Source organism: Crocuta crocuta, unplaced genomic scaffold (genome assembly GCF_008692635.1).
Source record: "Crocuta crocuta isolate KB4526 unplaced genomic scaffold, BGI_CrCroc_1.0 scaffold180, whole genome shotgun sequence".
In the NCBI taxonomy this organism is placed as follows: Eukaryota; Metazoa; Chordata; class Mammalia; order Carnivora; family Hyaenidae; genus Crocuta; species Crocuta crocuta.
In genome coordinates this window covers 2,525,004-2,546,768 of record NW_027527549.1, presented here as the reverse complement: position 1 = coordinate 2,546,768, position 21,765 = coordinate 2,525,004, and the positions used below count along the sequence as shown (strand labels likewise).

Genomic DNA, 21,765 nt, shown 5'->3' with positions numbered 1-21,765 from the left:
CAGCCCATAAGAGTGACTTGGAAGGGATTTCGACTTAGAAAAACAAAACAAAACATCCTTTTGCTTTCTTTATATTCTACTACTACTGCTACTACTAACAATAATAATAATAATAAAACAAGATAAGAGGGAAGTTATCAATATTGCATTGCATAAATCTTCCAAATAAAATATTTTTAAGTATTTGAATGAGAATGTTGTACTGGCTTCTAAAACTATAGCTTTTGATAAATAAAAAATTAAAAAAAAAAGGGGGCACCTGGGTGGCTTAGTCGGTTAAGCGTCCGACTTTCGCTTAGGTCATGATCTCGCGGTTTGTGGGTTCGAGCCCCGCGTCGGGCTCTGTGCTGACTGCCAGCTCAGAGCCTGTAGCCTGTTTCAGAGTCTGTGACTCCCTCTCTCTCTGACCCTCCCCTGCTCATGCTGTCTCTCTCTCTCTCTCCTAGAAATAAATAAAAAAATTAGAAAAAAAAAAACTATAGCTTTTGAAACAGCAACATGCCATTCCTGGTGAAGGGTTGACAAAGAAACCTTGGATGGCAGCAAATGACAGGACAATGGTCATTGCTTTTTCCCTTTGATGGATGAGCAGTCTTCTCTCACCATTGAACAGAATTGAGGAAGTCTAATCTCTAAACTGTGCTTCCAGAGTGTGAGCATTCGTTCAGTCCTTGTGGCTATTACTTTCTTTTTCATCGATAAATGGAATATTCTCATGATAATTTGAATAGATTTCAAATTCAAAGTTTTCCATATTATACATTTCAAAATAATGATGAAGCATTTCCTGAGGAATACACAGATGTTGCTCTACTGGTTTTACCTTTTTTTTTTTTTCTGAAGATTTAAATAGTAAAATCACTAATGAGCCATTTCAATCTCCTTTTTAGGGTTGAATTCTTATCTTTGAACTGACAAACTTGGTCTTTAGGAATACCTGATACCAGATCAGGTTAATAATACTGATTATGATGATGATGAGCATAATAAAAATAGCAGTCATGCATTCATTCCTTTGATATTAGTAACAAATACAAACATTAGAGTATATGAAATAAAACAAAACAAAACAAAAGAGTATTTCACCGAGTGTCACAAACCAAAAACCATCACTGCTGACGACAGTCACAGCACCTGAGAAGATCCAGTCAGGGGAGTAGCCTCTCCGAGGCTCTCTGGGGCCATGATGCCTGCTGATGTCTTAGGCAGAAAATAACCGTTCTAGAATGCGGGAAGTTTATAGACGGAACAGTTACTTTCAGATATAACATTAACTACTGTAAAATTTTGAATGGTTGTAGAAAACATGTAGGAACTTTATCACCACACACACACACACACACACACACGTCTCTCAAGGCTGTTGTGACACACCCGTGGCTGCGCACACTGACAGAAAGCATCATGATGTTCCATCAGGCACCCACATCTCTCTGTTCCTTCTTGCTCTTCAAAAGAGGATGGAGTCTTAGGTGGGGAAGCTAGGAGTGGGCAAGGCACCCAGGGAAGCCGTCGTTGAGAAACCTGTATTTCAGCTGTAATTTGGGGGTGATTGGTCAAGGAACTTTAATGGCACCAAAAGCATTGGCTCTACAATGATCCCAGGCCATCCTATAGAGCAAGAACTATGGAGGGGCCGTGGATCATTGGAGGGACTTAACACATAGTTGGACTGGAATGGTCTTGGGAGAAAAGAGTCCTAAGAGATTTGGGACCAAATTAGGACCTGGAAGAACTGGGGAGCTACATGTACCAAGGGAGTTGGACATGAAGGTTCACATCCGGCTTGAACTTGTAGCTATGGATGCTAGTGTTGAAAGAGCATGACAGCAACTTCCGGGGGTGGGGGCAATTCAGCTGATGTTAAGAATTCCAAACTGGGGGAAATCTGGAGCTGGAGTGGGGGCAATACCCAGAACAGGAACCCTTGAGAGATGGGAAGAAAGGTGAGGAAATGCTAAGGTAAGTCTGGGAAGCTGGAGGTTGAAGGCTGACTGTTGAGGAGCCTATTCCGGATGGGGAAGCTGGAGGGTCAGACTGGAGGAGCCAGGAAGGAGCTGGTCGGCCTCAGAACAGGACGTGAGGGCAAGGAAAACCTGGGACCAGGCGGTTAGACCAGGTGCCCTACAAGACAGCTGCTGTTGGGCAAAGTTAAAGGTTCAGGCACAGTCTGAAACCACACCCTGGGGAACCACCCTGCCCTGGTTACTCTTCTTCATCTAAAAAGGAATGTAGACTGGTTCCCTAGGGGAAGAAGGGACTTATCTGGACACAGGTTGAGGCCATTCTTTCCATCAGGGTAAAAGTTCATGGAGGTGGAGAGGGGGTCAAGGAAGGAGGATACAAAGGATTCTGATGGAGCCCACTGCAGCTTTAGACAGACAAACATGACTGAGGTATAGCTGAAACACTTCCATTCTCTCCCACCTTCTCTCTGTTCATTCTCCAGACCTCCCACCCATCTTCTTCTCCTCCACCCTGTTCTCTATCCCAACTATCAGTAGATTTTCTGACGACCCAGTTACTTCTATGGGGATGAGTTTGTGTGAATGTGCATTAGTCTGTACAGGCATTCTTGTGAAGTTTTCAACCCCCTCTCATCTGTGTTTGTTGCACTTACCTCTATTCTAGCAACTATCACGTTGCACTGTGGTTCTCTAAGGAGCTATACCCTCTCTGGGCTGTGAGCCTTTGAGATCAGTGTCTTTGTCTTATATCTTGGTGTTCCCTGAGCCAGTATTATTCTTGAAATGTTTTTGATTGAATATTAGAAAATCTGCACGCTCCTAGGATTCTAGCCAAAGCTTATGCCTCTAGTGATTAAGAGACAGGGAATTCCACAAAATGAGAAGAAGTTAATCTTAAAAATGAATCATAGGATCACCAACTTTCAGGATTATGATTATAGACATTATGCAGAACCACCACCACCACCATTACCATTACCATGACTCTCACCTCTAAGGCTGAAATACCAGTGTATCTACCAGGTAACTATCAAGATGCAGTAAGGCACAGCATGGCCATCCTCATGTGTCTCATGCCTCTTGGCCATTTGGGCCCACATTTGGGACCAGAGTCAAGCATAGGCTTGATTAATTTTAAATCATCCTCCTAAGGGGTCAGAATAAAAATGAAAACTTAAAAAGAGGGAAAGAGGGGTGGCTCAGTTTTGGTTAAGCGTCCAACTTCAGCTCAGGTCACCATCTCACAGTTCATGAGTTTGAGCCCCGTGTCAGGCTCTTGCTGACAGCTCAGAGCCTGGAGCCTGCTTTGGATTCTGTGTCTCCCTCTCTCACTGTTCTTCCCCCGTTCACTCTCTCTCTCTCTCTCTCAATCTCTCTCTCTCTCTTTCTCTCTCTCTCTTTTTCTCTGTGTGTGTGTGTGTCTCAAAAATAAAATAAAACATTAAAAAGAGGGAAAGAAAAATGAGGATTTACCAAAAGGGGTACTCCTGCTAAGAAGTTTAAAGTACCTTCATGACGTCATCTTTGATTGAAGTTGATTTACATACTAAGGTGGATTTTCTTCTTTCTTAGCCCTCATTTATAGTAAGCTGCCCTCTCTCTAGAGGGCACACTTACAACTAGTGGGTGAGTTGGAGTGGAAGAACTTTTCCCTTGGGCTTAGAGTCTAATATTCTGTTTTTCTCCGTCTCCGAGTTTCCTCCATTTTCTCCTTCCCATTTACCGATTCCCCAAAACACAGAAAAATGTGGTAAAATGTTCTTCTTTAGCTCAAGTGAATGCCAGTCAAGTCAAACTCCTTGGGCGGTGGGGAAATTGTGGGTTTAAATAGTACTAAATAATATCTACTGAATAGTTATCCTGTCAGGATTAATTGGCTCCCCACTTTCTCTACATTATTTAAAGAGAGAAATGTCTGCAGTGTGCATCTTGAAAAGGTCTCTTTCTTTGATCCATTTTCCTCTTAGATTACAAGGCTTTTGAAGAGGCAGCTGAACACTTCCAACCTTACATCAAATTTTTTGCTACCTTTGACAAAGGGGTAAGTACCTGTGAAACCCCGATTTACATAATTTTGTAGGCATGAAGGATTAAAATTTGAATTTTCCAGGACTTTTTTTTTTCTTTTAGAAACATTAATCATCCTCCACCCATTAATACTTCCTCCAGAAGTGTTAGAAATACGGCAGGACATCACTTTTGAATGGGAGAGGAGTACAAAGATGATAAATTCAGAGGATGGAAGGGTATTTCTGAAAACGGTCAATGAAAAGTGATGAACCACTCTTTACCACCTTGATCACTAAGAGTGGGCAGTGCATCAGCAGAATGTGCTACCGGTCACTGCTTCCTTGTTTTGAGAGCGATCCTCTCCCTTCCCAGGGTTGCACACTCCTCCTTCTCCTGGGCTATCATGGGGATGGCATGGGGCAGACTTTGGTCCTCTGAAGCCCTGTGTGCTTCAGTAAGTCACCTACATCTTCAAGAGATGTTGTTGACGTACTTGTCTATAACTCAATTGGATGGATGCCAGTCCATCTTTTCAGGACTTGGCAAGTGCTTTTATAAGCCAAAGAACAGCATCTGTGAGGGACTTTGAATCAATCGGTAGTTTATTTGGGGTGTACTGTGGTTGAAGTTCTGACTCCAATGGCCACTGTTTATCAAGTGCTTTCTATGTGCTGAGTACAACTTGAAATATTGTATTTATATGATCGCTAATCCTTTAAACAACTTTGAAAGGTAAGAAGCCCCATGTCCCAGGTGACAAAACAGATTTAGAAAGATCATATAATAACCAAGGCCTCCAGTGAACTAGTGGTAATGCTGAGATCCCAGTCTATGCCCCAGACCCCTGCCGTTTTCCTTGGTACCACGAGCTTTCACAGAATACCCTGTACCCGTCCTTGAGATTCAGGGCGCCTGCCCACACACCCACACCCACACAGCAGACACACATAGCACAAAACACTCAGACACAACACACTTATAAAACACCCAACACACATATCACCCCCACAAACCCAACACACATACATAACACACAACACACAGAAGCACACACCACACAGGACACGTACAGCACACACACACAACACACAAACATGACACATATCTCCTCACACACACTCACACTTAAACCCACACCCACACTTACATAACACTGAGTACACACACATTCACACTTACACCCACACCTACACACATATAACTCTCTCTCTCTCTCTCTCTCTCTCTCTCTCACACACACACACACACACACACACACACACCAACTAAAAACCCTAAATCACCATATTTGCTAGAACAAATAAATCTAGGACAAACTAAATCCTGATCACATTCAAGTAAAAGTTAATCAGAGAGTGGCCTACTGAAGAATAAGGCAGTGGGGCGAGGGGATGCTGATGGGCCTTTATACTATGAGAAGTTCAAGTGTTCTGTGAGAAACGAGGACACCTGTAAGGAAGCCTGTAGGTGCTGAGGCAGGGAAGGAGTATGACAGAAACAGATTGAACCAATCCCTGTATATATGTATACTGAACCACCTCTATGGATATGGCCCTGGATGAAAACTTCTAGATTAAAAATAATCCAGGGGCGCCTGAGTGGCTCAGTCGGTTAAGAGTCTGCCTTCGGCTCAGGTCATGATCTCACAGATTGTGGGTTCAAGTCCCACGTCGGGTTCAGTGCTGACAGCTCAGAGTCTGGAGCCAGCTTCTGATCCTATCTCTCCCTCTCTCTCTGCCCCTCCCCTGCTTGCAGTGTGCCCCCCCTTTCTCTCTGTCTCTCAAAAATAAACATTAAAAATTAATTTTAATAATCCAGAAGAGAGTCTATAATCTGAGTCATGTAATCTAAACTTGAAGAAAATGTACCTTAATTGGTTGGATTAGAGTCAAAAGAGATCTTGAGCAAGAATACCAAGAAGAAGAATAACGATCACTTATTAAGTACTTTTTATGCACCAGGCTTTGTACTGAGAGCTTTACATAGCTTTTTCAATGTCTCAATGTGCCTTTAAAGGAAGGATTAGTATTCTCAGTCTACACAGAATGAAGTCAAGGCACGGAGAAGTTAGGTGATTTGCTCATGGTCACATAGTAAGTAGTCAAGCCTGATATAATCTCAGGTCAGGCTGACTTCAAAGTCGATGCCATATACTACTTACTGTACATCAGAGAAAGAAACATACATGTGAAGCACTTTGCTGGCATCTGGCACATGGTAAACATTCAGTAAATGGTAGCTAGTCCTGCTGAGCATAAAAGGCAGCCATCTAAGCCCAGGAGAATGGAGACTGGAAGAGAATTTTAATAGAGAAGGGGATGTACAGGGAAGCCTAAACCGAATACATATGTCATTGATGTTCATTTATGATAGGCCACCAGTGACTGAGGTGGCTCCTGGGTAAGAAATCGTCCGAGGGAACAGAACCAGGCAGATGGGCTTGACCAAGCAACAAAGCCTCAGTTCGTAGAAGGGAGGCCCAGTGCTGAGTTCAAGTATTGTCTGTTTCCAGACATGCCTCCCGGCCCAATCGTATGGCTTCATGTCTGTGGCCCATGAAGAAGGTGAGGTCAGGCTATAATTAAAAACTCAGAAACCTCTTCACTCAAGACTCTGTAAAACAGTGAGTCATGAGTGTCCCCATTCACATAGCCTTGTTGGATTTTATAACGTTTAAACAGAGAAAGACCCACTCTCTTCCTCTGCCCGGAATACAGACAAACAGTCACATGTAGACGACTCAGTGCCATTTGGGGCTTGAAAAGTTGCACCCATCAGTTGTAGGGTAGGGAGAGAGACAGAGCCCAAGATGGCGAAGTCCAGAAGGCTGGCTGCGCCCAGCAGCTGCCTCAGTGGTGTCCAGCAGGGGGTGCTAGTGTAGAAGAGGGAGGTGGATGAACCTTTTGTTGAGCAGAATGGCCGCCCAGAGGGACACACTAGGGCGGAGGTGCTTTGTAGAGGTGTGAAGTCAAGAGAGTCCCGGGGCAAAGAGGCACTAATACAGTCTCAAAGAAGAAAAGCCAACTGGCAGAGGTCAAGATGACAAGAGGGTCTGGCCACTATTGAGGTGAGAGAGAGGAAGCCAACAGAAGACTCAAAAATAAGATTGCAAGTCTCCGCTTCGAGACAGCAAAGATTTGTCTATGGCCATACCGCCCTGAACACACCCAGTCTCGTCTGATCTGGAAGCTAAGCAGGGTCGGGACTGGTTAGTACTTAGAAGGGAGGCAGCAAAGATTTTGAAGCTACTGAAAACATTAGGGAATCTAGGAAGAAGAATCTACTGAACAACCTAAGGATGGGGTTGATGAGTTCTCTTACTGCCAGTGGGGAAGGCGTATAGCTAGAAATAGCTTTCATTTATTTATTCATTTTCTCATTCAGAGAATATTTATTGAGTGCCTTTTCTGTGCCAGAAGCTCTTCTAGATGCTAGGAACACAACATAGAGCAAAACAGATTCCTGCCCCTGTAGAGTTTAGAGTTAATGTGGCAGGAGTGGGGGTGAGGAGAAGATGGGAAGACAGAAAGTAATAAACAAACCAATATATATGTTAGGTTAAATATATGAATAAGACACTGAGATGTCAGGGCTGCTGATGTAGATTTGGGAGTTAGTTGTTTCCAACCACTGTCCATATTGGTATCCTCCAAGGAGCTTTTAAAATCATGGATTCCTGAGCCCTACATCTAGAAGTTTGTATTTTTTCATGGTTGTGCCCAGACCCAGAAATGTTTTCAGAGAGCCCCCCGGGGGAGTTGTATCTGGCCCACAGGTTTGGACCAGTGCTGATTTTTGCATCCTGATCCTAAACCAAGCCACAACATCTCTGGAGCAAATGGAGCAAGAGAGCCTAAGAGCTAAGGATGGCATGCTTACCATCCAAGATGCACTGCAAGAATGGGAGACAGGGCTTCTCTGAGATACAGCATGGGGGCACTCCGTGGTGATGGTGGTGGCAGCGGGGATATGGTGAATAAGCCTCTGAAAAATTTTTTTCAGGTTTCCCAGGACTTAACATCGCAATCCGACTTGACATTCATGGTCTTAACAGTGCAAAGCCAGACACTGGCACTCCCAGACCAGACACGTGCACACACGCTCATGCGCACCCACGCACACACACACACACACACACAAACACACACACAGCCTGGGTTTAAATTCAGGCTCGGGGCGCCTGGGTGGCTTAGTCGGTTAAGCGTCCGACTTTCGCTTAGGTCATGATCTCGCGGTTCGTGGGTTCGAGCCCCGCGTCGGGCTCTGTGCTGACTGCCAGCTCGGAGCCTGGAGCCTGTTTCTGTCTGTGACTCCCTCTCTCTCTGACCCTCCCCTGCTCATGCTGTCTCTCTCTCTCCTAGAAATAAATGAAACATTAAAAAAAAAAAAAATCCAGGCTCTATTCTCCTCCACATATGTGATCTTGACAAATTGCATACACAAATTGTGCCTTGGGCTCATTATCTGTAAACTAAGCAGAATAATGGTTCTTACCTTAGTAATCCAAGTGAGGATTCATAAAGGACTCAACCGAAAGCCATGAGTGCCTGATGGGTGCTGAGCATCCATGTGCTTGCTACTATTACTGTTCTCCTGCGGCCCATCCATTCCCACTTCCTTATAAGCACAACTTCCTGGTTCCTAAAGTATGTAGTAAGTGAAGTCAGAAACCCAGAACCCAGTGTCATTTGAAGCCACTTCTCTGATAGGCCCAGCTTTGTAAAGGACAGTGTGAGGACCCAGACACTGGCTGTGTGGTTGCTGGCCCCCTCCTGCACCCCCCCACCCCATCATCCATACCACCCTCTGCCCCATACAAGAGCAGGGATGAGTAAGAAAAAACCTCCACGCTTCCCTGCCCCTTAAAATCAACATGACCATAAATCTCCTTGGACTGACTGACTATAGTTCCTAACGTGGCCTGTTTTCCTGAGCTCCGAATAGGATTCTGGGATTTCTTTCCCTGAAGTACTGTAAGGAATGTCTTCTGGAATAGAGTGACCTGAAATTAATAGCGATTGATGACAAAAGCCATAGGGACACCAGTGTTAGCTCAGAATGGCCCTCCTTGTGTAACAGCTTATGTAAGATCCAGCTCCTCCCCCCTCCCCAATTAGTCACGGCTGCCCGGGGCCTCAGCACCCTCGGTCACCACCACAGGGCGTCCGCTCTTACGCAATCCCTGTTTCATTTCAAGGGAACCACTGTTCATCCCTGTGCTTTCTTGGACCACAGCTCTGAACTAGAAAAGAATGGCATTTGGTTTTCTACAAAGCGTTGCGCATTCCAGGCCTCTCAAATCACTTCACGAAAAGAGGTTGGAGCTCAGCAGCCAGGCAGGCTAACACAGCAGCCATTCTGCCCTGACAGCAGACCATGCGGCCACTTGAATCAAGAGAACAGATGTCTTCCGGGCTCGGGGCTGGCTCCCTGAGCTTTTTATCTGGTCGAGAGTGAGCCGCTCAGCCTGGCTTGCTGGGTACTAGCACCAAGAGTCTGAGGTCTGGGAGACCCCTCTGCTCTGGACAGACCAGGATGGTGGTCACCCTCTGGCTGGCAACAAAGTGGGCGGTTCCCAGAGCCTGAGACAAGCCCAGTTCTGAGTGATAACCCTAGGGCCGGTACTTTCAACCTAAATCACAAGGAAGGGGTAAGAGCTGATTGAAGACAGATTAATGGGCTGACCTTTGGTTCTGAGTCCTTGTATGGTCGAAATGGTTTCCATCAATCGCCTGTGCTATCAAAACTGGTTCAGTTAAATCCATGCATCCCAGAACACTGAGCTTGCCCCGGTGACATTCGCTTCCTCCCCCAGCCCTGGCAAACCCAGTGGCATGATGACAATCGTACAATTCAGTCTCACACTTTTGATTCCCACTGCTCCCCGCTCTGGCCAGGACCTCATTTGCCAGACAGGTTTTTTCCTTCCTATCGGTCCTTCTCTGGGTGGTCGAGCTAGGCATCGGCAATGAGTTTCTACCACTTCAACGTATCAGTTAAAACTGTAAAGAACACTCCCGTGTCTTTGCCAGAAAACTCACACCCTCCTTATAGATGGGCCACCCATTGCTACTCGAAGCCAGCATTTAAGGAAACTGTCGTATTTCTGACTGTTACAGGTTGCAAAGAAATTATCCTTGAAGATGAATGAGGTGGACTTCTATGAGCCATTTATGGAGGAACCCATTGCCATCCCTGACAAACCTTACACAGAAGAGGAGCTCGTGGAGTTTGTGAAGGAGCACCAAAGGTACCCCAGGCGGCATGCAGGGGCTGCGGGTGGGGATGGGGGTGGTCCAGAGTCTGGGGAGTGAAGAAGAACCTCTCGGTCCTAACATTCTGAGCCTCCCAAGAACAACCATCTGGGGTTACTGCGCCCGCAGAACTGACATCAGTAATATGGCTCTCTTGGTCATTGATCAATCAGGCAGGGATATTGCTACCTTTTCTGGATATGTGTCTACACCTGCAAGCAGGGTTAGACCACCTCCCCACAGCCAGAAAATCCCCCCTAAGTAATAGTAAGATACGAGTCAACTCCTACAATAATAGCAGTGGAGATTTTGTGACAGCCAAATACCAAATACAATGCTAAGTGCTTATGGAAGCCATTTGTCTAATATTCAACATTATGGAGTAACTGGTAGTTTACTAGCAGTAAACTATTTTTCCATATCAAGGAATCGGGCTGCGAGTAGTTACGTAACTCAGCCATGATGAACGTTTTATACACAGAACTTCTGGGAGAGGAATATTTGATGCCATTTAGAGTCGCTGTAGCACAGCTCAGCAAACTTTTCGGGTAAAGGGCCAGAGAATAAATATTTCAGGCTCTGCGGTCCAGATGGTTTCTGTTGTAATACTCAGCCCTACTGCTGGAGTATGAAAGCAGCTGTAGACAGTATGTAAACGAATGGGTGTGGCTGTTTCCCCATAAAAGCTTATTTATAAATACAGGAGGCACTGGCTGGATATGCCCACAGCTATAGTTTGCTGACCCCTGCTCTTGAGGGAGGGACAGTAGTGAAACATGGACCATGGCGGTGGGGTCACCGCCTCACCACCCACCTTCCCCAACACATGCTCCCGTATGGTCATTGAACCTGGAACATTATGACTGCACTACCAGGTTGTCCGGATCCCCACAGGGGGGTGGCATTTGGAGGGGCAGATATCAACGTGTCCAGCACTATTTGCCAACATTCAGAAAGACATAAAACCATGAACCAAACGGAGTTTTATCTGTGCTTCTGAAAGATCTCTGAAGAGCTTTTGAAGGATGACCCAGTGATAAGACAGTGCAGCCCTGAGCTGGAAAAATGAGGACTTCGGTTTTCTCTCCCAGGTGTCCTCATTCTGGGCCCGTTCTGGGCCCTCAGGAGTGGCCCCTGTCTGTGGGGGAAGGAAACGGCTTTGGCCCAGGGAATGAGCCGACCCTGAGCCCTCTGACCCACTGTTGTAATCCTTGGATCAAAAGGGTCTGTGGAAAGGCTGGGAGCTTCAGGCTCGACTCCCTGTGTGACAGAGCAGGGTACAACAGCTCTGTCTCCTTAGGGGAGGTTTCTAGAGCTCCTCACGCCCTTCATGCCCTTGCAAGTGAGCCAGCACCTCACTGTTCATTTCACTGTACGGAGGCTGCGGTGTCTGCCTTGCCAATCCCTACTCAAAGAAGCTCGTCTCTGTTTTATTTCAGACCCACCCTACGTCGCCTGCGTCCAGAAGATATGTTTGAAACATGGGTAAGAAAGTGGCAAACTCTTTCTGCCTTGTTAGACACCAGTACAGTCCCCATGGGGGGAGTCCCCAAACTTAAACCAAGTTTTATTTTGCCGGAATGGATGTCCGGAGGGTGGTGTCTTTGAAACGTGGATAACATTTAAATTAAGTTCAGTTGAAACCCAGTTCTCCATGGACTCAATTGAAACCTCTTTGGTACCACCCACTAGGCAAGATGACTGCATCTCTGAGTTCATTTCCCACAGCGACTAGTGGCTTCTGTTCACTGGCAGCCAGAGGCCCAGGGTAATATATTGGAAGGAGTTCAGGCTGCAGGGTCATAGAGACTTGCGTTCAAGTCCAGAATCTGCTACCTGGTAGCTCTCCACTCCATCAAGTTACGTTACCCTTCTGAGCTTTAGTTAGCTTCCACTTCTGAAATCAGGGCTTTTTGTAAGGATGAGCCCAGAACCTGGTAGGTGTTTGGTCAGTCTACGGTAGCTCTTTCGTAAATATCAACTCAAGGCACTGGAAAGCACTAAATCAGATTATCCCGGGTCCGTGTCATGGACAGTGTGCCAGGTGGGTTGAAAAGATGTACCAGAAGATGGCCATGGAGGTACACCGCCCCCCCACCTCAGCTTTATACAAAAATCCATAAACAATAACAACTGAGGTCTGTAGAGCATTTTTCAAAGCGTGTATCCTCTTAACCTGGATGTTTCAACATAATGTCGAACAAGTCGTATTTAAGTCATTTTACACGGGGCAGCGGGTGATCCTATGGATTAAGTTAACTACTCAAGGATCCATAACGAATAAGCATTCGATCTTGGGACTTCAAGTTAGATCATTTGGAGCCAGATCTCCTGTTCTCTTCAGTAGAGTTCCCTAGGGGAAGCCATGTCCCCACAAGGCACCATTTTGTCAGGGGCCGTTGGGGGAGGGGAGGAGAATCACCGTGGAAGCCTTTATTTATTTCTTCTTTAATTCAGAGACTAAAGTGGCAGATGAACGGAACCATGGAGTAACATGACACTCTGTTTTACTGGCTGGTAACTTATTTGTACGTCTGAAGGCAGAACAAACATTTCATAGGACACTAACAAGCAAATACTCTAGTCTAGAGGACTGGCCGGTTTAATCACCACCCAGCTCTTTGGCAACATATTTACCTAACATTTAAACCTGCCAAAAATTTAACCTTTAAAAGGTCTTGTTACTCGATTTAAAAATGGCAAAAGAGTATGACAGTGCTTTAAAAATAATATTTCTTTAAAAATATGTTTACGTTTTACTTAAAATAATTTCAGACTTACAAAAATTAACATAAAGAATCCCATGCTCTGTTTTCCAGACTCCCCAAATGTTAACATTTTATCTCCTTTGCTTTATCACACACTTCTGGACAGATACAGACTCTCCCCCCCGCCCCGAATTATTTGAGAGTAAGTAGCAGATACAACTCCCCTTTCTCCTAAATACTGCAGATGTTTCACGGAATTTCTCTCATAACCACAGTGTACTTAGCAAAATCAGGAAATTAGTACAATTCTATTTCATCTATGAACCTTATTCAAATTGACCAGTGTCCTACCAGTGCCCTTTATAGCACAAAACATATACATATATTTATTTTTTTCTTTCCTGACTCAGGATCTGATCTTGGATCTCACATCATACTTTGTTCCTATGTTTCTGTGGTTGTCTTTAATCCCAAATAGGCTCTTGGTCTTTGTCTTTCATGACACAAGTTACCATTTTATATTATATTATATTTTATTTTATCTTACTTTATTTGAGAAAAAGAGAGAGAGTGCACATGCACAGGGCAGGGGCAGAGGGAGAGAGAGAACATCTTAAGCATCCTCAGCACGGACCCCAACTCAGGGCTTGATCACATGACAGTGGCATCATTACCTGAGCTGAAACTGAGAGTCAGATGCTCAACCAACTGAGCCACCCAGGCGCCCCACAAAGTACCATTTTATTTTATTTTTTAAATTATTTTATTTTTTTCAAATGTTTATTTTTGAGAGAGACAGAGCATGAACAGGGAAGGGGTAGAGAGAGAGGGAGACGCAGAATCCGAAGCAGCTCCAGGCTCTGAGCTGACAGCACAGAGCCTGACACGGGGCTTGAACTCACAGTACCGTGAGATCATGACCTGAGCCGAAGTCAGATGCTTAACCGACTGAGCCCCCTAGGTGCCCCCGCAAAGTACCATTTTAAGTTGAGAGCAATTATCACTGCTCTGTTCTGCTATGGTCTCTATTCTTAGTTCTTTTTATTTTCTTCATCCCTAAGAGACGTCCTGACTTCAAGCCTTTTTTCGCTGACACAGCATATCACATTCACGACACCATATGCCACAGCACAAGAGCCTGTGCCCTGCCCCACACCACCCAGTAGAAATGCTCCCTCTTGTCATATGAGAGGCAGGTGCTCAGGAAGAGAGTCTACCGTCTGGCTTCCCTGGAAGTCATTTTCTGGTTCCTTTTCACTTAAGGGAAAAGGTAAGTTATAGCCTTTTGCTACAACGTAACAAGGATGGCTGATATTTCCCACATTACTGTATATTCAGTTGTTTCCTACTCAGGAAAGGGCTGTGCATTCAACCTGGTAGAGGAAAGGGCAGCTAACGGGTTTCCTTCTATGCTACGCCCCATCGCGAAATACCCGCATGACCTCCCCAGAAGCCATAAACAGACCTAACCAGCCCCAGGCCCCAGCTGGGGAGGGAAGCCAGGACAGACCCTCTAGCATCATCTTCCCGTCCTTAAAGAGGAGGAGTCAGAGGGGTTTCTGGGGAGCCACCCTCCACACGCCTCCCCCATCCACCTTTGCCCACCTAGGAGAGCTCTGCTCCAAAGAACGGCCTCTCTGTGGGCCAGTTGGCTGCAGCAAATTAGACTACAGTTGTTGGAGAAAGTGACCAGTTAATGAACGTGGAAGTCCTTAACCCCACCACCCACTTCCCTAGGCATTGCAAAATAAACAAGATGGAAAAACTAAGTCAAGCTAAAGCTACTATTGGCCTTTCTCTGTCCCCAGTTATGCAGGGTTTGAAAGCAGCAAGCCACAAAAACACACAGAATTATTACTAAAGACCTTGGCGGCCAGCAATACTTGCTGTGTAGAAATCGAATAGCTATTTGTGCATTTCACGTATTCAAAGAATAGCAAGGTGGGGCAAGGTGGTCCAGGCTGAGTGCCAACCTGTCCCTGCCTCTTTGACACTTTACCTCCCAGCCGGCTCTCCATCCTGGCAAGTGGCCAGAGTCCTGGGCAAAAGCCCACAGGGATGGCAGTCAGTAGTTGCTTCTACAATGATCCTCTGTCTCTGGCAGTAACAAAGTAGTACTTCTAAAAGGGGGGCCAGAAGTCTCCAGAGAAGCCCCTGGGGTATTCCCTTGCACCAGGGAGTCTGTAGTTTTAAGTGCACGTTTTTTCCTTTGCATCTCTCCACTCAACAAGAGTAACAGACATTCAACAGAACCTAGAAGGAAACAGAGCCAAACAAGAACAGTAGTAATTTATCTGGTTGGTGGGTAACTGATGTTTAGTTTCTTCTTGGAATCTCTAATGTTTTCTACACTTTTCAACTAGTGTTTAGGATTTTGATCGCCATATTCCTTTTTTAAGTTAGTGGGCATTAATAAGAACCTATCACATTATGCTAAGCACAGGGGTTATAAAAACGAGCAGTGCTGTCATTCCTTAGGAGTTCAAGCAAATGAAACAGTCTCAAAACGTACACCAGCCCAGGATGCAGATGCTATGACAGTTGGACATACAAAGTGAAAGAAAATTCAGAGTAAGGTACTCACCAAAGTAATTCTAAATTGCCAGTTCTTTGGGAGATCTGGGGCTCAGTCACCTTACATAAAGGCCCCTTATCTGCCTCCTTTAACTTAAGAGTCACTAATCTTGAGTTTGAAACATGTAGAAAACCTGCAGGGGACAACGGACTCATGGAACCCATTCTGCTGCTATAGGTGATGTCAAGGAAGAAAACCGTTTCCTCTACCCTCTTAGGTTTAGTGCTGGAGGCCTGCAAATTCAACTGACAAAATACAGATTAGGATGAGCAAAAAAACAGATTTAATGACCGATTTATACATGGAACTTTACAAGGAAATGTGACTCAAGAAGGGGCTTATATGTCATCTTCATTGGAAGTGGAAGAGGCAAGGGGCCCTTCTGGGAGAACAGGTGACTTGTTAGAAGGTTGAGGAGAAAGAGAACTTATGGAAAAACAAATGGCTTTTTTGGGGGGAAAAGAGAAATGGACCCTTGGGGAATGGATGGGAGATTTGCTAGTTTTGTGATAATATCTATCTGAGAAATTAGAGCTACCCTTGGGGAGCAGGTTTATGACAATTGAGTTCTTTTGGGCGGCTCTGTTTCTAGGTAGGTAAGGGATTTCAGGAATATTTCTGCCTTTGGCTCAAAGTAATTTTTATGCCACAGTGGCTTATTCTGGACCCCTTTGGTGAGAAGGTACAAGCATGTGGGGCCACACAGACCTGGCTGGAATCCCAGTCACTTAGGATAAGTGCTTAAAGAATAGCACTAAGTAGGAATAAGACCTTCATTCAACATTTCAAAATGATGTACTTACGAAGTACTGATACAAAGAATGGCAAGTGGCCCCGGATGGTCTTGTTGCCACATTGTAACCATTGTCAACTTAAGGCACAGTCCCTTCCCTCAGAGGGCTTGCCATCTGGCTGAAAAGGGAACATTGGTTAAAAAGATAGTTTCTGAGGCAAAGCGATCCAAAGACCGAGTGGGTGGTCCGGGGCAAAGGCTGTGGGGTTCGGAGAAATCCCCTGGGTGCTCTCAGCCCTATGGGAGGTCATCTTCGTCCTTCCTCCCTCGTGCACATTGCGTTCAGATTCCTAAGTTTGCCCGTGGATTCTTGCGCTGTGAGTTTATTACTCAAAATATCAGGCACCTGGCATGCACCCACCTCTTTGCGAGCGTGAAGTACAGGGCTGGGTGCTGAATCTTTGAGGCCCACCGGCCCTCCACCCAGGCACCATCTTAGGCCTGGGGAGTGACAGCCGTATCATGAGCAGCCTCTTAGCAAACCAATATAGATTCTTAATTCCAAAACCAATTTCCAAATGCATTCTGGAAGCGCACACAGAATGAAGCCTGCTTCACAGAGTTAATACTGCTCACTTCCACCTGATGGCAGGAGGCAGAGACACAGTGCCGCCTAATGAGAACTGATCAGGATTTTCTGTTTGGCGATAATAGCAAATGTAAAACAGTCGAACCTCAGACTCCCCTTCTGGTCGCTGTCAGTTTTGTGTAATAAACTTGCACACAGACGCGCGCCCACACATATATATCTGTAAAATTCAATTCCCCGGGGCATCTGACCAAGCTCGGGCCCACTCTCTCGTTTTTTAACAATAATATTTTCCATTTAATCTCTCTTAGAATTTTTGGAAGTTTTGTCCCTTCCAAACTCAAAGGGAGAGAAAAATTAGCATTTAGATAGGATTGCAGCGGCATTAAAATCAATTGAAACGAGAGCGAGGGATCATGGGAGGGTTGAGATGCCTGGAGTTTTTTCTGAGGGACGACTCTGCTGTGATAGCCAGGGTGCCCAGTGATTCCCTTTCATGGGTACTCACTCAGATTTGTCCCCAGTGCCTCCTCCTTCTGCATCTTCCTCTCCATGGACTTTGGGGAATCGTGGTTCTCATCGCAGAGGGTCCTCCAGAGCCCCTGCTCTTCCTTCTGTGGGATGAACTGATGTGAAGGAGATACAGGTGTCTGGCCCTCCCTGCCCAGGACCGAGAAACACGGCGTGCCACTTGCACACAGATGTGAAACACTGTCTGGAGTCTTGGCCTGGCCCGGCAGCCCGCAGCCACACCCGCCTGTCAGCTTCCGCTAGCCCCCACATCCACTCTTCCCACGGCCTCCCACGCTCGTAGATATGCGTTACAGGCCTTTACTGTGTGGCCAAGCTGTGGACTCAAGCAGAAGGACCCCGAGGAAGGAAGCTGGAAAGTGACAGTCAGCAAGGCACCCTTGCTGACTACACAGGTTCTTCAACAGGAGGTGCGTTAGCAGAGAAGCCCTACACTTGTATGTGACTCTTGCGTGAACAGAACCCACATCCTGATTTACCTAAGAGTCCTGTCTGCTGCCGGTTTGGGGCCGGCTTCAGGGTCTGTCAGCACCGTTCACAAGTTCCCATAATTGCTGGGTCTGGTGGTGAATTCTGGAAACACAGGCTGACAACCGGTTTCCCGAGCTGGGTGCAGAGTGCGTGCTGCCCTGGGAGCCCCTGGCGAGCCAGACGCATGTTCTTTCCTCCTTTTGCCTTTGACTGCGGCTCTCCTGGACCCGGCCCCTCACGGGAGTGCGGCCCATTCAGTGCGATGTCTCCTGTGTGGTGGGCGTTTTCCTGTCTCACGGACCCAGTTATCAAACAGCACGCCGCTTCCTCCCAGCTGCTCCTCAGGATTCCCTTCCGTGTGTGCGCCCCTCTGTCCCCTGGCCCCCGTGTCCGCTGCCCCTCCACCGCCTCCCCACTGCCCACTCCATTCCAGCCTCCCCGGCTGTCCTTGACTTGCTCCTTAGTACTTCTCTCCACCTGGGGTGTAACGTTTGATTCTTTTCTCCTCCAGGAAGATGATTTGAATGGGATCCACATTGTGGCCTTTGCAGAGAGGAGCGACCCAGGTAGGAAGCCCCGACTCCTCCCCTTGCATCTTAAGGGAGATCTGCCTTCTCACCTCTGCCAGCCCGCATTCAGCATTCCTTTCTCCTCCCTCACTTCCTGTGTGCAGGCCACTGCAAGATAGTGGGCACCCCCTGGTGGTCGCCTGCGAGGTGTGAGTTCATTTTCAGTAGTGCTCGAGGCTAAGAGATGTGGATGGATCCGAACCTCTTTCTGTTTGCTTAGCTGGCCAAGCTGGGAGGGAGTGCTGAGTGCTGGGGAGGATATAAAACATCCTAGCTTTACAGGGTGTGTGTGTGTGTGTGTGTGTGTGTGTGTGTGTGTGTGTGTGCGCGCGCGCGCACCCGTGTGGGTGTGTGTGAGAGAGAGAGCAAGAGAGAACTTCTGTTCACATTAAAAGTTTATTTACCGGTGTTGCGATCTAGCCTATATAAATAACAATCCTACATTAAAATTACAACAAATGTACCCTTTCCTTTGGTTTCTAAAATCCTGTCTGTGCTTGGGGAACTTCACAGAAAACATTCCCCCAAATAATGAGAACTGGACAAAACTAGCAGCTAATTTCTAAAGTGCAAAATGACCCTGAGTAACTTTGTTTTATTTTGGAACCTGGATGACTATTTTCTGCCTTCACTCTTTTTTTTTTTTTAATTAATGTATTTTGAGTGGGGGGTGGGGGCAGAGAGAGGGTGAGAGAGAATCCCAAGCAGCCTCCGTGCTGTCTGCACAGAACCCAACTGTGAGATCACGACCTGAGCTGCAACCAAGAGTCAGACGCTTAACTGACTGAGCCACCCAGACGCCCCTTGGTTTCACTCTTTTTAACATCAGTGGAGAGTGAACCGCAAGAAGAATCAATACTGCTGGCAGTAAAATGCTAGGTCCCTTTGGCAATGCGCTGTGGGATAAAGGGTCCCCGAAGGGAAGGTGTAAGTGGGCATTTGGAAATGTGTTTGGGGAGACCTTGCAAATCCAGACTGCAAGCAGAGAAGGCAGGGGACTTGCCTTAGGATGGCTAAACAGCCAGGCCTGGGGCCATGGGGTGCCCGGGCAGGGTTCCAAAGCTGCCTGAGCAGAGAACCACAAGCACCAGAGCCACGTGGGGCTGATTATAACAGGACCTTCAGAAACCCGTCATTTCACAGAGCTCTGAGGGAGTGTTAATGCGCCACTGGGTTTGGGAGCCTCTCCAGATGATGTAGAACCGTGGCATTTGCCTGGGGCCTCTGATATCATAGGGACCGGCCAGGATGCTCCAAGGAGCTGAGCCAGCTTCCCAAGAGGGCACAAGGAATTAGTGGTAGGTCATGAGGGACCCAAGCATTGTCTTGGCCATGAATATGTACCTGGTCCTTGTGCAGCAACTTGACGCGTAGTAAGTACTCAGTAGTGGGGAGGGGATCAGATAAGCACAGGACTGACCAGGACTGGGCCCAGAGACTTCACTGCCAGGCTGTTAATACATTATCAGCCTGCATAGTTCTTACGGAAATCTAAATGTTGTTATCATACAATTTTTAATTAAACTTGAGAGATAATCCACACATGGCAATATTCACTTTTTAAAAAATATTTTGTGATATTTATTTATTTTTGAGAGAGAGGGACGGATTGGGAGCCTGGAGGGGCAGAGACAGAGGGAGACACAGGATCCAAATCAGGCTCCAGGCTCTGAACTATCAGCACAGAGCCCGACACGGGGCTTGAACTAATGAACCATGAGATCATGACCTGAGCCAAAGTCGGACGTTCAACCAACTGAGCCACCCAGGCGCCCCTACAATAGTCACTTTTTTAAAGTGTGTGATTTGGTGTAACTTCAGTATATTCACAGAGCTGTGCTCTAATTCCAGAATGTTCTCATGCCTTCAGAAGAAAAGCCCACGCCCATCAGCAGTCACTCCCATTTCTCCTCCCCCAGCCCCTGGCAGCCACTCCTCTCCTTTCTCTCTCCATGGATTTGGTTATTTTCGGCATTTCGTAGAAGTGGAATTACGTAACCTGTGGCCTTTTATGCCTGGCACCTTTCGCTTGGCCTAATGTGTTCGAGGTTCTCCATTATGTAGCATGTATCAGTAATGCACTCCAAACGCTGTTCCACTGTATCAAAACCAAAGTCATTCCTCAGATTACCTGAGGGTCCCCTCCCCTCCCCCTGAATGTTCTCTGATGTCTTAGTTTTCCCATCATTGACTTGCAGAGTCGAAAAAACTCTTCCAGGATATCTAGTCTTTGTCAGAGAAAGAAATGCCAGTACGCTACCAGCCTCTCTCCACAGTGTCTGGCTACCCCTCTAACCCCCGGGGAGAAAATAGCAAAGGAAGCCAATTGCCCAGGATTTAAAGCTACAGTCAAACAGTGTCAGATCCCTGGTGCTGTATGAACAGAGATGGAATTGCCATCAGCGGCAGCCCGCTGGCCAGACTCCTGTTGGGGGAGGGGTTAGGGTGGAGAGGCTTCCTCTCCCCCCCAACTCCACCCCACCTCCCCCCTCCCTCCCTTCCCCCTGCCCCACCAGCCCCCTTCCAGGGTTGTGGGGAAGCCTGTCTCTCTCTCTGGAACAATGGAACAAAGAGGCCTCCAAGAAGTTGCAGGAACCTGTTTGACGGAGATTGCTGCTGTAATGAATCAAGCTCCTGAAACTGCTTCCACCCCCTCCCTGCACAAATATCCCTGGGCCCGAAGTGGTTTCTCTCCCCAGAGGAGCCCAAGCTGGGGCTTGTTACTGAGAAGCGGGAAGAAAGAGGGGGCGTGGGGGCTCAGAACAGACCTTTTCATCAGGGAAGGGCCTGGCCCACTCAGGGCTAGGAAAGGGAAAGGCTTTTTTGCCAAAGTCAGACTCTGTGGCTAGTCAGTCATTATCCGAAGGTCGTTGATGTGTAACCCGTGGCTGAGGGGCTTGGCGGCTGGACTGGGAGTTTCATTCCTGCCCAGACAGCACTTCCTCATTTCCTTTGCTCTTGCTAACAAGCTGTACATGGCCGTTGCCCCAACCAAACCCTCACCCACTGGCCAGAGAAAGGCCATACGTCCAGGAAGTGCATATGGTTCTCCTGAGAGAGCTGACTGTCGTGAGGAAATGTGCTGTGTGGAGAGGACCTTGTCTGGTCCTTAAGCCACTCTGGGATATATGTGTGATTATTGGCAGCACAGCTCCGATGAGAAAAGTGGGTTTTAGAAGCTAAATGACCCAAGGCACTTGCTGTGCTTAAGCCAAGATTCAAATGCCAGCAGGCTTTCTTGACCTCTGAATTCGTCCTGATTGTGAAGATGGTTATGATCACTTGTCTGCTTAGGCTGCAGAGCCCATGTGGGCGTTCCTCATTTTATTCCCATTTTACAACGGAGGCAGCCGAGGCC

General features: G+C 46.8%; 1 protein-coding gene across 1 annotated transcript in view; it reads left to right on the top strand.

The window, feature by feature from the left end:
- Positions 1 to 21,765, top strand: part of CASQ2 (calsequestrin 2) — a 65,162-nt gene that overhangs the window by 31,386 nt on the left and 12,011 nt on the right. The window contains exons 5-8 of the mRNA XM_077767959.1: positions 3,935 to 4,008; positions 10,097 to 10,227; positions 11,671 to 11,716; positions 18,350 to 18,404. Of these exons, the coding sequence (XP_077624085.1) occupies positions 3,935 to 4,008; positions 10,097 to 10,227; positions 11,671 to 11,716; positions 18,350 to 18,404 (306 nt within the window). The remainder of the gene's footprint in view (positions 1 to 3,934; positions 4,009 to 10,096; positions 10,228 to 11,670; positions 11,717 to 18,349; positions 18,405 to 21,765) is intronic.